At 38.4% G+C, this 14,884-nt stretch overlaps 1 protein-coding gene across 9 annotated transcripts in view; it reads left to right on the forward strand.

Moving 5' to 3' along the window:
• FRMD4A (FERM domain containing 4A) overlaps positions 1 to 14,884 on the forward strand; it is a 490,170-nt gene that overhangs the window by 439,922 nt on the left and 35,364 nt on the right. For all 9 annotated transcript variants that reach the window (XM_042468233.1, XM_042468234.1, XM_042468232.1 and 6 more), the window contains 2 exons: positions 2,606 to 2,744; positions 8,707 to 8,848. In XM_042468233.1, the coding sequence (XP_042324167.1) occupies positions 2,606 to 2,744; positions 8,707 to 8,848 (281 nt within the window). The remainder of the gene's footprint in view (positions 1 to 2,605; positions 2,745 to 8,706; positions 8,849 to 14,884) is intronic.

Raw genomic sequence — 14,884 nt, forward strand, 5'->3', positions numbered from 1 at the left:
TGTATAACTGCATTAAGTTTTGCATTTTTGTGTCACAGACCTGCCTAGTTCAGCCCTGGAACATGAATTCAGTGTCATCATGGAGCAGCAGTATACTCGAATGTCAGAATCTTTCCCCCTCCTCTCTACAGCCTTAAGAAATGCCTGAAAACTAGCTTCAGAGGGTTTCTCAGATCTCTGGAGCAGGGCTTGGGGTCAGGAGGGATCACAGGGTGCTGCAGCAGGAATGGAATATTGTTCCTTGAATCCGTGGGATTCCAATGTTCAGCCAGTGAAAGTCTAGCATTGTGTTCCAATCTCTCCCCCCCCCCCCTGAACAGTCAGCCAAATGCCACAGGAAGTTCAGAAGCAGCAGGACATGGCTTCCTGTTGTTGGTCTCAACATTTGGTAAACAACCAAACTGGCAATGCCAGTTAGCTATCATAGCTGTTGATAGACAAACTTTTCCTCTACAGTTATACTATGATGCATCTTTATATTGCAAGTCATGCTGCTAACTTGCAAAAGTTTTGATCCTTTGCATATATATGTGGACACCACACCTGCATGACTTGGAGCACTGATATTACTGACGTTGGCAGGCAAAAGTGCTACACTGACATAATTAGCACAGAGGGTCTCACAAGTATTAAGAGCTATGGGGTGCAGTCAAAGTCCTATAGCCTTTCATACATACTGCAGCAAATACTCCTATGCCATCCATCTTTCTCAGTGAGGGAGGGAACAAGTTTGCAGTGCTGTATTTGGTATGAGGAGAGAACAGTGTGCCTTGGCAGTTACTAACAGGAATATTATTCAGTTTTTCTTGCCAATATGTCTGGCTCCTGGATCCCACTTTTCACACTGTCTGGTTCTTCCACTTTCCTGTCTTATACACCCTTCCTGTAACCTCTACTTTACCTTTCAGAGTTTTTTTTTTAAATGAACATGTTATGCATCTTAATATACAATTTTGTTAGGAAAGTCTTAAATTCCAAGTTGTTTAATGCTCATATTTGACGTCATGCACTTAGGATAGAGGAAGTAGGAAGAAATACTGTACTTAAGCCATTCTACATGCAACAATTGTCACACCGTTATAAAATCATGACTGTTGAGTTGCATTTTTATTGCTGGGTATATATTTTCAAAAATCCCCCTCCCTTCCTCTCATTATTGTTTTGGTTAAAGCTTCATTTAGCCACCTGACTTTTTCCCCTCATTGATTCCTGAAACTTCCCTCAATTGGAGACAAAGTAATTTGAGATAAATTGTACTTTGCTATGATACAATTCAAAACTCTTTTTCTTTGGAACACAGAAATCTACCTTTAAAAAATGAAGTTATTGGTTTATAGTGCCAACATGGTGTAGTGATTTGAGCATTCAATTATGACCTGGGAGACCAGGGTTTGAATCCTCATTCAGCCATGGAAACCTACTGGGTGACCTTGGGCAAGTCACACTCTCTTAGCCTCAGAGAAAGTAGTGGCAAACTCCCTCTGAACAAATGCTGCCAAGAAACCCCTGTGATAGTGTCACCTTAGAATCATCATGAATCAGAAATGACTTAAAGGCACACAAGCAGATTGTTTCTTCTGCCTCAGTATTTTTTATACCAACTGGTAGTGCCTCTTCATTGAGCACTTTCCAGCCCTATCTTTTCTCATCTGTCCCTTACTGAATGCAGTGAATTCCTACATTTGCTCATGGCCAACAGATATCAGGTAAAATGAGTCAGTCACTAGAAGTAGCAGATTTTTTTTTGGTGCCATGAAAAGGTAGCAAATTATTTTATAATTTTCTTCCTCATGCCAAAAGGTGGCCTTAGGAAATACGGACCCTTTCCTGCTGTGACTTGAACAAAATATTTGGATTAGCCTTTCCCAAATAATTCCATTGAACACAGTGGGATGTATGTCTTGAGTCACGGGTAAAGAAATGTGGCCCATGCAGCACCAGAGCAGTTTTGTGGCCCTCACGGTCATTTAAAAAACAAAAAACAAACCACATTTAAAGATTGTGCCAATGTGCACCCCCTTTTTTGGGTAGGGGCTGAGCCATTTTAGGCCAATGAGAGGGCTTTCTTTTAAAAAACAGGAACTCAGTTGGAAGATGACTTTAGGTCGCTTGCTGTTGTGGGGGGGAAAAGGCATCTCCTGATTCTCATATGGCTCAGGCCATCCCCAGAACGTGATGAAATTATCTCCATACTTCCCAAAGGGCATTTTGGAGAAAGGAGTTTTGAAATTTTTTTGCACAGATTCATGAAGAACTACAAGGTTTCTTGGTGTACCCTAACTCTTAGCAATCCCCCACCCTATTTATGCTTAGCACTGCACTGTTAATACTGTTAATAAACATGCTTAGCACTGCACTGTTAATACCTTACTGTTTGCATTAAGGTTTTGCCCAGTGAGCAATAATGCTTTTTAAAACTGAGGTGTCTTATTTCAATTTCACAGTTAGTAGCTTGGTTCAATACTCATCCATAAACAGGTCACCAAAGCTTCTTCTTTTTCTTTTATCATGTTTTCTGCAAAATTTTAAAGTAAATAGTAGGGAGAAAGAGCTCCTTGTTTGCCACATTGCAAGCTAATTGTTTCTTTTCTTCCGGCTCTTCTAGGGCATCTGTGACAAGAAGGACGTTTGGACATAGTGGCATTGCTGTGCACACGTGGTATGCCTGTCCTGCCTTGATAAAGTCCATCTGGGCTATGGCCATTAGCCAACATCAATTCTACTTGGACAGAAAGCAAAGCAAGGTGAGAATCCTAGACGGCAGATGCGGGGGGGGGGGGGGGAGAGAACGACCCTACACACCCATTTACAAGCCATCTCCTCGTCCTATAACCTCAGTGCCATAACATTTGCAATTTTTAAATTGAGTGTATTAGCAGATAGCTGGATGTGGGAGAAGAACTGGGTCACTTTACCCTTCACGGACTCCTCTGAGTCATGTGGAACAATGTTTGTGTGATATGCCTTCTCCTTTTTTTTCTTTGGGCCCATATAGTGATGAAGAATGTTTGGGAAATCTGTTTTTACAGGATGTGGTTCTATATTTGGCTTTGATGGAGTTTTGCTTTGGTCCAGACAGACATTTTAAGGACATTTAATAATTTCTTCACTTGGCAGTTAATAGAGCTGATCAAGAAAATAGCATTCATTGATGCTGAGCCTTATAGCAAAATTTTCTTCAAGTTCCCTTTCTATTGGATATGTATATTAGAGATTTCTAAGCAGTCTGAACTCTTTGCCTTAGATCTTTATCTAAGTTGCTCCCAGACTCAGGTATCACATGGAAATTTACAAACTTTCTCTTGTGAAATTCTTCTCTTACAAAATTTCTGATCATAGACTTTAGAAACATGTATTTATTCAGAAATAAATAAATTAGAATATTATCCCTGGACTGTTTATTTTTAATGAAATTCTGCTTTATAATGGATACATCTAGGTACTTAGGGTGTTGCTTAAATGCATTGATACATTTCAAATAAAAGCATCAAGGTCTATTAACAAAATAGTCCTTGTTGGTAAAATAATCCACTAAAGAAGGATCATTGTTTGCATCAGCTGCTATCCAGACAACCACAGCATCTCACTTGAATGCTGCAGTGGTTCTTGCAAGCAAATCTCCCACATATGGTACAATTCTGCTGGGTTTCCCATCCACTGTTCTGCTCCAGAAATAATGGAGGGGAGGGGGAGATAAAGCTTATTCTGTTCAAATAATGCCAATATATATTTGCTGAGCAGATCTTCTGCCACTTCTAAGTCAGTGAAAATATTATTTCCCATCTCATTTCATCTACTTTCAAAATATGATCCAATCGCCACGCTATAGCAAAGCATGAGACTGCCTGTCCAGATTAATTCAGACAGCTGTTCATCAGTGCATTTACCTATCCTTGGTGTTCACCATTTTGAAGCTGCTCATGCAAGCTTTTTGACCCAAGCCTTCTGACCAGCTTACCTGTTTCAATCACAAAATGGCATGCAACATAATTTTGTCCCAAATGAAACAAAATGATACTTCAGTGGTAAAATGCAATATATTTATTAAGACAGGTTTTGTCCATGGGGGAAAAAACAATGTTCGTAGCAAGTGGCTGAAACTTGAGTGCATTGTTTAAAAGTACTGAGGTGACAGTACCTGTAGGACTAGCTCTCCATTAATTCTGCAGCAAAATGTAATTATGGGGAACTAAAATGTTCTAAGTGGATGAGGATTCACAAATTTTATTATTTAGCATCAGATGTTAAGACTACAAACAGTTTATGAGTATTAACTCTTCTCTCACCAGGATTCCAAACTCATATTTTTGGCTGGATATTCTTTCACAGAATAGTGGGGCTTAACTAATGGCCTTTGTTTATTCCAACACTTTATTGAAGCCGAGTTTAAGTATCTTGCAGTATCACTTATTTTAATAGTGGAGTTGGAAAACAGTTCACTGTTGCCTGATAGCATCAGCCCTTTATTGTCCTACAAAACTGATTTAGAGATTTAGAAACAATACAGAGTAAACAAAGAGTCCTGTAGCTCTTTAAAGATTAATAAATGTGTTATAGCATGAGTTTGTGTGGATTATAGCAATCATCACCAAATTCATCATTTTCAGGTTTATGTGCAGTGTATGTTGTTAGGAATGAGATCATAAAATGTTAGACTAGGGGGACATTAAGTGGAGCAAGTACTGACTGTGACAACTATGTTATTAGCACAAGCCATTCACAGAGCTCTTTCTGATAAAACAAGCATCCTGACACTAGATAAGGCGGTATATTTGAAGGGCCATATTCTTTCTTAGATACATGCAGTGATTTCATTAGTTCCAGAAGTCAAAGATTCAGTCAACAAAGAGAAGAAATTTATTTCCTCTCTCTGTGTAACTGCTATTCTGTCATGCATGGAACTTATTATTCAGACAAGATCTGGTTACAAAGGGTCCTAACCATTTGATGTGGGGAACTAGAAGTTAAAATGCTGGTTAGCCCTCTTTATGAACCAGGAAGGAAGGAAGGAAGGGATAAAGGAAAGGAAAAAGGAAAGGAAAGGTGAACATTAAGGAGCTTGACATTTTCTTCTAGGTACAGTTGAGAACAGTGTTCTCCTGAGGATGATATAGAAGCTGAATAATTATCATTGCCTCTTATAGTTACCTTAGAAGTCAACTATTATAGTTTTAAGGTAACAGGTTACACCTCCCTCCCACTCCATTGCCATTAGGCTCAGTGACTAAAGGAAATGTCTAGAACAGTACCTTTCTGACTTTACTCAGCTGTTAGGATTGATGATTTTACTTGAAATTTTGGCACTACCTCTTTAGTGTTTCAATTCATCTAGAATGTAGTGTATAATTGCAGCTAGGTGAGCTGTTGAGCTTATTTAAGAATTGGAAATTTTTGCCTCAGTAGTCCTGGAAACCGCCAGGTCTGTACATCTGTTTTCTTTTCTGTGGGGCATTTCCCAAGATGGCTCTGTTTTTAAGAGGTAGCTTGTATTGCCTTGAGGACAGTGAACATTCCTTAATAGATTCACCAGGTGCAGGGATGCTCTCTGGTCTCCCTTATTTCCCCCAAAAAACTACAGCATCGGTGAATGGATTATGCTCTTTTTACACCATCCTGTGATCATGTTAGCAGCAGAGGGAACATGAGAGCTGCACGTATGATCTAGGCTGCATGACTTTATTTGCATGCCCAGTGAAGTCACTATAAAACATGTGCTTCCTTTGACATATGCGAAAATCATGCATCAGGGAAGCATGTGAGTTATTTCTCATTTTACTAATACTGAATTTGCATTCATTAAACAGAATGATATTTTTAATCAACAGCTAGAGCTGTAATTCAGAGAGGATCTTTAAATTTTCTGGGAGATTATGCTGAAGTTGCATGCTGGCCTCATTATTACACACATAGCTAAAGCATTCAGTTATTTTCCTGTCGGTACAAGAAAAGGAAAGAGTATTCTAGTTTCACAACTTTGTGCCTCCTGGGGCTACTTTGTTCTTAATGTTTCAGACATACACCTACGAAGTTGTTATATGGCTAAAAATGTAATAATGTATGAGGACAGCAACATGCATAATATATGTCATAGAGATTTTCATATCAGGAAATCAAGTTTGGTTACAGGTTACTACTGAACATACATTGAATAACAAACATAGTTTTAGTGATATCTTTTTACTATGTACTAGCTACTGTAGTAGACAAGTAGAGTTGGGAAAGTACCATACATGGGGGGCACCCTACTCATTCTTGTGTTCGCATTTGCCAGAATGCCTGGGAAATAAAATAATAGTTAAGGACAGTCTTGCAAATACTTAAAAATGCAGTACTTGTAGTATAGCTATCAACTCAAATTCTGTACAGTTTTCTGAATCCTTCCTGTCTCCTTCAATAAAACAAATTTGTGTTGGTGTGGCTTTTCCTTACTCTAAAGCAATAGCAAAACACCTTCCATTATGATGAGCAGGATGAAGACAGAGGGTAAGACATTATCCTGCAGAAATCCAGGATAGATACTTCCTTCTTACACTGCAGAGTATTTGTCTGTAGATGATGTAGCACTTAGGCAGGAAACAGATTTTGCTCTCATGCCTGTTGCTCCTCTGATAAAAGGGAATTATGCTCATAAGTCCTTTAAGGAGTCAGAAACCCATAAATGTTGTAATAGTGCAGTTCCAAACTGCCTCAAACCTATCGTCTCATCAGAAGCTAAGAGGAGGTCTAAAAAGAACAAAGAGGAGGCCTTCATCCTTGCTATTTTTCCTAAACAGTAGCACAAAGTTGCCCTCTCCTGGGTTGTTATGATTATAGTAATATAATGGGTTTCATTTGTTTGTTTCACATATTTAAAAGTTATTTGTGCAACCTAAGCTTGGTGGGTGCTTCAGGTTCTGCCCATCTAGAACATTATGCTTTTTCAATCCAAAATAGGCACTTCTCAGATGAGTGACCCATGCCACACAAAGGAAATAAGGAGGAAGATTGAAATGAATAACGAAAGGATTATATGTTATCCTACAGGTTAAATCCATAGGGTTATTAAAGAATGGTTTCGCAACATATCCAGGCATTTTCTAGCATTTCAGAGTTGAAGGGCTCTTTTGTTGGAGATATTTCCAAATGTGAAAGATTATGGTATTCTAAACTGAAATGTTTGACAACCAGTGATTCGTGGTTGTTTCCCTCCTTCCCAATCCTGGGGTGGAGCGTGTGTGAATTTTCATTTAATTGCAGTTGCCGAGTTGTGAATGTAAGTTCTAGGATCTGTACCTGCGATGCTGCATGGATGTTCCATTGAGAGTCACAAGGAACATAGCCTCTGTGAAGAAGGTTTTTTTGTTTTGTTTTGTTTTTTGTGTGTGTGTGTTTGTTTTTAAATGTAGGTTCTTGGTTACAATCCGTACCAAAAAAAAAAAACCTCTTAATTCAGAACATCAAACTGTTGGCAGGTTTTTTTAAAGTAAGCTTTGGAAAGCTGTTTAAGTAAAAGTGATTATCAGTGGTTTACTGAATGCATCTGTAACAATCCTGGTTTGTACACTGATTAGGAAAACATCCAGGAAATCAGTATATGAATATTTCTGCTACTTCTACTGTAGGTAATTTGATCATCAGATGAATAGCATTGAATCAGTTCTTTATTTGTTCCAAACTGGCTTTCTCTAAATTCGAACTATAATATCAATGCATTTCAAATGGGTCAATGCATTGTGGCAAAATGGCAGTGGGATCTTTTCATTACTAATTTGTATTTAAATATATTGATATTAGATAGAACCATGCAGATACACAAAAGTATAACTTGCATTTATGGGCAGTACATAAAATTGCATGTAAAAACCATTGGTGTTAAAGTTATGGGCACCAGAAATGTCTCTGTATAGTGTACAGTTAAGATGTTTCTTTGTACATTCATAATAACACCATCATTATATAGTGTACCCTAAGAAAAATTATGTGAGACAGTATAGTATTATCAAACTGGTGCTCCTTACTCAGCGTTTTAATTTGAAATAGTGAATCATTAGCATCTAATATACAATTGAAGGTTTCACACCATATTTTGCAAGCATGGGTCAATGAAGTATAATATTTTTCAAGTTGTTCTTGTTACCTGAGATCTTGATGCGTCTTTACTTGTTAATACTGTAGATTCAGAAGAAAAAGTAAAACTTCATAGAATCTGGTGAATAATTTACAGTTTGTTAAATCCTTGTAGGGGCTTTAGATGTAATTGAGATCTGCTTTTATGCCTTTTTCAAAGAGTTTGTATGGATGTAACTCTACTATATAGTTGTAGCACTTGATCTGCCATGGCTTTGTCCAGTATCCTAGGATTTGTACTTTGGTGAAAAGCTTTGCATTCTCTGCCAGAGACTTCAGATGCTGTAGTTTGTGTACTGTAGTAATACAGATCACTTGAACTGCGTAGCAGAGATTTCTAAATATTCCATCAAACTAGGTGATATCAAACTCTTACAAACATGTAGTATAGATACGCAAATAATCTGTAGTATTTAGCAAAATGACAGGGCCAGCTCTGTCACCTTTGGGGGTTAATCATTTATTTTAAAAAATTGCCATAAATGGGTAATAATATGTGGTAATTGATGGTTCTGGTGCCAGGTGGAAGAAATGTTTCCAGTCCAGGCTTTCCTCTTCAATAATAATTATAGCACAAATTTCTTCATTTTCCCCTCTCAGTCCAAAATTCATGCAGCGAGAAGCCTAAGTGAGATTGCAATTGACCTGACTGAAACTGGAACGCTGAAGACATCCAAGCTAGCCAACATGGGAAGTAAAGGAAAGATTATCAGCGGCAGCAGTGGAAGCCTTTTGTCATCAGGTACGTTCTTTTGATATAGGAACTGGCTCTTGTGTTTAAAAGATGTGTATGTGTGGATTGTAGTATTATTTACTGGATAACTATACTTGGTGCCATTGTGCATACTGGTCAAAACTGGACAGTGTTGGCTGCAACTATAAAGTTTGGGAGGTGACAGATTCTATAGTATGTATGCTTAATTACAATATGTGTAATTTTAATGATTAGGTTAAGCAAGGGAGTGCAGTCTTTTCTTACTGTAGCCCAGTGGCCATTAACATTTCTTTTAACTGCGATCTGCAACATGGAACTTGAGGAAAGAAGCCAAAATTATCAACAGTCTTGATTTGCTGCAATCTCTCATTTGCTTGCCTCTCTCATTTGCAGCACAATGATGGGTCACTTCCCATTGTTGGTGTGGATTGCAGCCCATCTGTTGAAGACCAGTGTTGTATTGTGATATGTCCAGAATGAACAAACAGTCTAGGCTGTTGATTTTGATTTATCAACAAATCAAAGCAAACAGCCCTCAAACATGTTTATATGTGGGGAGGAGGGGTTAAGTGAAGAGCAGGGCATATGGACTCTCCAAATAAACACACCACATTAGAAGAAGTAAGATAACAGCAAGTTAACTATTCCTTCTTATAGCAAGGGCTTATCATAATCAAAATAAATTGGAATCAGCTGTCTCCTAATAGGATTAAAATAAAAATTTGGCAACAAAGATTTGCCAAACATCACCTGCAGTACTAGATAAAATGTGTGATAGAATGTGTAAGTGAAATGGCATGTCCCTATTCAGGTAGTGACCTAAGAACAGTTTCTGTTACTATTTTATTTTACTGTATTTATGTCCCTCTTTTCTCCCAGCATGAGACTCAAGGCAATTTAGCATTATCCAAGTAGCAGCAGGAGGTATACTAGAACTACAGTTCTAGTTTTAAGATTTGCTCTCTCCCCGCTGCACTCGTTGTACCAGCACTTTAAGCTAGTTTTTGTATGATTTTAATCTTGTAATTTTAATATTGTTTTTAATAGTTTATATATAGATTTGGATGCTTATGTGATTACTGTTTGTAAAGTGTACATTTGTGTACTTCTGTGTAACCTGCTTTGATCTGCCAAGGAAAAGCAGGCTATAAATAAACAGATTACAGTATTATTATTATTATTATTATTATTATTATTATTATACCTTCATGCTCCTGATCCATCAAGGTAAATCAGCGTAGAAGTAGGAATGTTCTTCCTCATCTGATACATGTATGGTTATGGAAGCAAATTTGCATCCACACTGATGTACTCACTTGAACTGATGCATGGAATGTTTTTATGTGCACATCCCCCATTAGGGATATTATATTGTACAAAACCAGATGCGTGTAACTATAGATGGAAATACCTATATAATTTTCCCAGGGCTATTCAATGCTCATCTAAAGAGAGAAAGAAAATCTTAGACTATCATTGACCTCCTAAAGTATAAAGTCCAGACATTCTGACCAAACAAGACCTCTAGATAAATCTACCCAAATAATCTCACTTCTGGAAGCTGGCTAGACACCAGCTAGCAGAGACATACAGGCAGGATACACATGAAGCTATGCTGCAGTCCCCTTCTCTAAAAATAAAAAATTGTACGTAAAACAATACAGAAATGTAATATGACAGAATTGTGCAAGTATCAGATTTTTGGTGGCATGATGTCAGGATGGATAGCCAATGCTGTAGAGGAAGGTGGTGACATGCTTGAACAGTAGTCTGAAGCTAGCAAGATGAGACTGAAGAGAGATAAATGTAAGATGTCCTGCATTTAAATACAGAAACTCAAAGGCATAAATATGGAATGGGAGAGATCTTCTTCCCATGCCCACATACAGAGTATATTGACCTCACTGGGGTAGACATGGAGGAGGATCACCCAAAACAGACCTCAGTCCTTGGACAGGCACATATATGTTTAGCCTGGAATAGAGAAGATTAAGGGAGAAAATGATAGTGGTATTCAAGTATCAGGTAATAATAGAAATGCTTAATATTACCTTATTGCTTGTTTCTCTGCTTTACTTCTAATGACAGGAACACACTAAGGTGATGGTGTGCTGCCATTTGTTAGTTCTGTTGATAAACATCACCAGAGAGAAGAGAAGGAACTTGACATTAGCTGGCATTGCAACTTGAAAGTCTGTGTTTTGCATTGTTTTCTGCAAAGGGCCGTTACCAGTCCTGGTAGAAAAAGGGTCCAGTTTGGCACAATTTAGATGGGCCTTTGCAGCGCCCCCGTCACGTGCTAGGGGTTGGCCAAGGACGTAATGTCCATATCGGCCTCACCCCTACCATGTGACGGGGGCGTCAAAATGGCGGCACCCTGTACACACGGGTGCCGCCATTTTGATGTGACAGACGCCTAGCGTCCACATGTCCCGGCGCCTTTGTGACTCCACAAATGCACCATTGGCGCATTGCGGTGTCACAAAGGTGCCGCAAGAAGAACCCGCTTTTTGCAGATTCTTTTTGTTCCACGACAGAGCTGCGCCGTTTGTCCACTGCAGCTCCCTTGCGGAGCAAACGAGGGTGGCAGGAGACCACCCTTTTTGGACAGTCTGTATCCCACCTAAGTATGTTATTTAAAATTACCATTTTGGCACTAATGAAAGACAATGATTAGAACTGATGCAAAGAAAATGGCTTTTTCCATTTTTGTACATAATATAAATGCTTGTCAGGAACAAAGCTCACATGTGGGAAATTCTACTATTAAATTTTATGACAGGTTTATTATTATAAAAATCTTTTACTATTAATAAAGAGTCTCTTATTTAGTTTCCAATTTTTATTAGAAAAGCGAAAATGGTCCATGATATTGAAGTTTTGCTGTGAGAATCTGGTGGGTTGTTGTTGTTTTTTAACTTGCGAAAACAGAAGTATTTTAGTAAAAATAAATGGAGAGAGATGCTGCTTTTGACCCCACCTCTGGCATAAACTCTGGCAAAGTGTGGAAGATGTTACACAGCCTTACAAAAAGCCTGCAGTAACAGAAATACACAGTACAGGACAGCCATCTGCTAATGATTAGAGAGAGAGAAAAGTACCCACTAGAGAACACAAATGGAATTCCATCTTTGAGTTCTGTCTTAGCAATGTGTTAAAATCCATGCTGCTTTTACCTTGCAGAAGGTTCACCCTGGATGAAAATATATCCTCAGGGAGCCTGCACAGTAATTCCCTTCCTTCACATGTGGACAGAGATGCCTTTCTCTCCCTTGTGCCCTTCAGGGGTACCACATACAAGCCAGTGTTTGTTCCAAGGCTCATTTGTTAGAACAGCAGTGGCTATACAGCTTCTGGTTTGGTTTGGGGCTGATTGGTTTTTGTTTGCTTGTTTGTTTTGGCTTCTCTCCCCCATGACTGTTTGAATAAGATAAGGGAAACCTAAGAAATGCTCAGTTTATCCTTCAGGAATTCCTGTGCTTGTGGGCAGTATCCTTGCGTTTATAAAAACAGCAATGCTAGCTGTTGCTGGTTTTGGGTTTATTTGGTTTTCTTTAACATACTGATGCTGTTGTTTTTTGTTGTTGTTGTTGTTATCTGCCTCCTTGGGTAGAATTTAATGTGATAGTGGCAACCTGTGACTTTGGAGCCATATTTTTTGCTAAGCAGGAGTTTGGTGGCAGAATTTGGAAATGTTAGTTTTGGACTACAGTTCCCAGAAACCCAGGCTAGGGATTGTGGGACTTATGGTCTGATAAATAAATTTTCCAGTCTCTGGATGAGTGTGGTAAGCCTTGTTCAGGGATAGGTTTCTGAACCCTTTCTCTGCTTGCTACTTTCCTCCCTTGCAATCTCTCCTCCCAAGCCATTTCTTCTCCTACTGATGCTTATTTTACAAGTGAGAAAGAAGCTGTATGGGAGGAAAGCTTGTAAGAAAGATTGGTGGGATGGAAGGTTCAGCCCATTCCATCTGCTGCTTTGGCACTTGAAATTGTTGTACTGATCAGACACAGGCTGTGCTTTTGAAAATGTAGGTCTGTTTCCATCATCTCCTGTTCTGCACTAATGTTACCTCATGTTATGATTTTGTGTCCTTTCATCTGAATAAAAGTATGGCCGTGGATAGACTTGCCAGATAAAGAATTTGATTGCTTGTACCAAACAAAACAAGTTGAATTGTCAGGTTGTTCTGAGTTCATAAGTTATAGAACCAATCAGTGGTAAGAGGTACACATATATTTATAGCTGGGTTATCCACCATTAAGGGCCTAAATACTGTACCCTAAAGGCACCAAAACTCATCTGACCTTGGAAGCTATACAGGGTCAGCCCTGATTAGTATTTGGATGGAAGACCACTAATGAATACCAGGTGCTGTTGGTTATATTTCAGAGGAAGGAACTGGCAAAACACTTCTGTTGCCTTAAAAACCCTATGAAATTCATGGGATTGCCATAAGTCAACAGGCAACTTGAAGGCACATGCGCATACATTTCCACTATTAAATGTCAAAGCTGGAGCTCAGTCCTTTTGAATCTGCTACTTGCATGTTTAAGCACTATGCAAGACGTGTATTATTTCTCTTTCTCAATTAAGATCACTGTGTCTATATTTTGCCATTTCAACTTGGGTGCTTTTCAAACTTGGACTTAGAAAGTACCAGATCTGTAAAAGAAAGCAGTCACTGTTTCCTCTTTGCAGGCTTTCACTGTAACATGGGGAATTGTACAGCTCCCCTTTGCAAATGATATTTTGTCCTGTGGTTGTAAGTTCTTTACCACCAGCACCCCCAAAGCGCAGTAAGAAGAAACACCAAAAATTCAGAGCTTGAAATTTGTCATGACATGCTGTTGTAAAATGAAAAGAGAACTCATTCCATCAACTGTAAAACACAGATGAACTTGATTTGTTACATCTTTGTCTGTTCCATTCTCTTTATTCAGCATCCAGTGATGAGGAATGATGCCAGTAATATACATCCCTTGGATGTGCCAGAAAGAGTATAGTATGTTTTATTGCTGTGGCTTGCAAATAATTCCTGCTGACAAAGATTTTGCTGATTATGACTTCCTAGATCAACAGGTTTGAACAGTACAAGTAAAGACTTAGCACTACTATCTACCTGTTTTATTTATTTAATTAAATTTATATATCACTTTTCTACACCAAGTGTGGTTCACAGTACAAGTTAAACCAAAATATAGTTAAAACAATAGATAGCACAAGAGGTTTTTTTTTTAAATTAAACAATTATATTAAAAACATTACTGTATATACTCATGTATAAGTCTAAAAATTTTAGTCAAAACATTGACCCAAAAACCTGAGTCAACATACCCATGGGTCTAGGTAAGTACTGTATTTTAACTCTTGTTTTTTAAAAAAGGAACCATCCCTGGCTAAAAGGCACGAGTGTATTCTGTTCCGGAAGCACTGACCAAACTCCCCTCTATTCTCTCATCCATGTAGTGTGAACACAAACAGTAATACCACCTAGAATTTTGTAAATTCTTTGGCCCGTTTGCCTTTGCTTTATCCTTTAAATCCTTTGTTACACACCCATCAATTTTACCCTCGACTTATCCACGGGTCATATCAAAATCCATAATTTTGCCCCCAAAACATGCCCTTGACTTATACATGAGGTCAACTTATACATGAGTATATAAGGTAATTTAAAACAGTTAAAAAGGCAGATACAAGCATAATGATGTTAAAAAGTGCAACATGCTTTAGTTAAAGATCTGCAATTAGGTTTTCATACTAATAAAGAAGAAATGAGTTGCAAAGCAACCACCAAGGCATATTTATTTGTGCCTGTGAAGTGAACTGGTCCAGTGTTCTGAATGATTGCATCCCAAAAGGAGGAAGTGGTCTCAATCGATCAAAGAGTCCATGCCTGAAAGGAATGTGCTTTTGGTTGCTTTCATGTCTATTGACTCACTCTGCATTTTTGGCCATGTTACAGGTGTCCTTTTCTAGAATTATATTCTTTCTAGAATGAGATGTTGTAGAGACATTGTAGGTGCTGCCAAAAAGAGCAACATCATCATCTTTGCTCCC

The sequence above is a fragment of the Sceloporus undulatus genome, chromosome 5, assembly GCF_019175285.1.
Source record: "Sceloporus undulatus isolate JIND9_A2432 ecotype Alabama chromosome 5, SceUnd_v1.1, whole genome shotgun sequence".
Lineage (NCBI taxonomy): Eukaryota > Metazoa > Chordata > Lepidosauria > Squamata > Phrynosomatidae > Sceloporus > Sceloporus undulatus.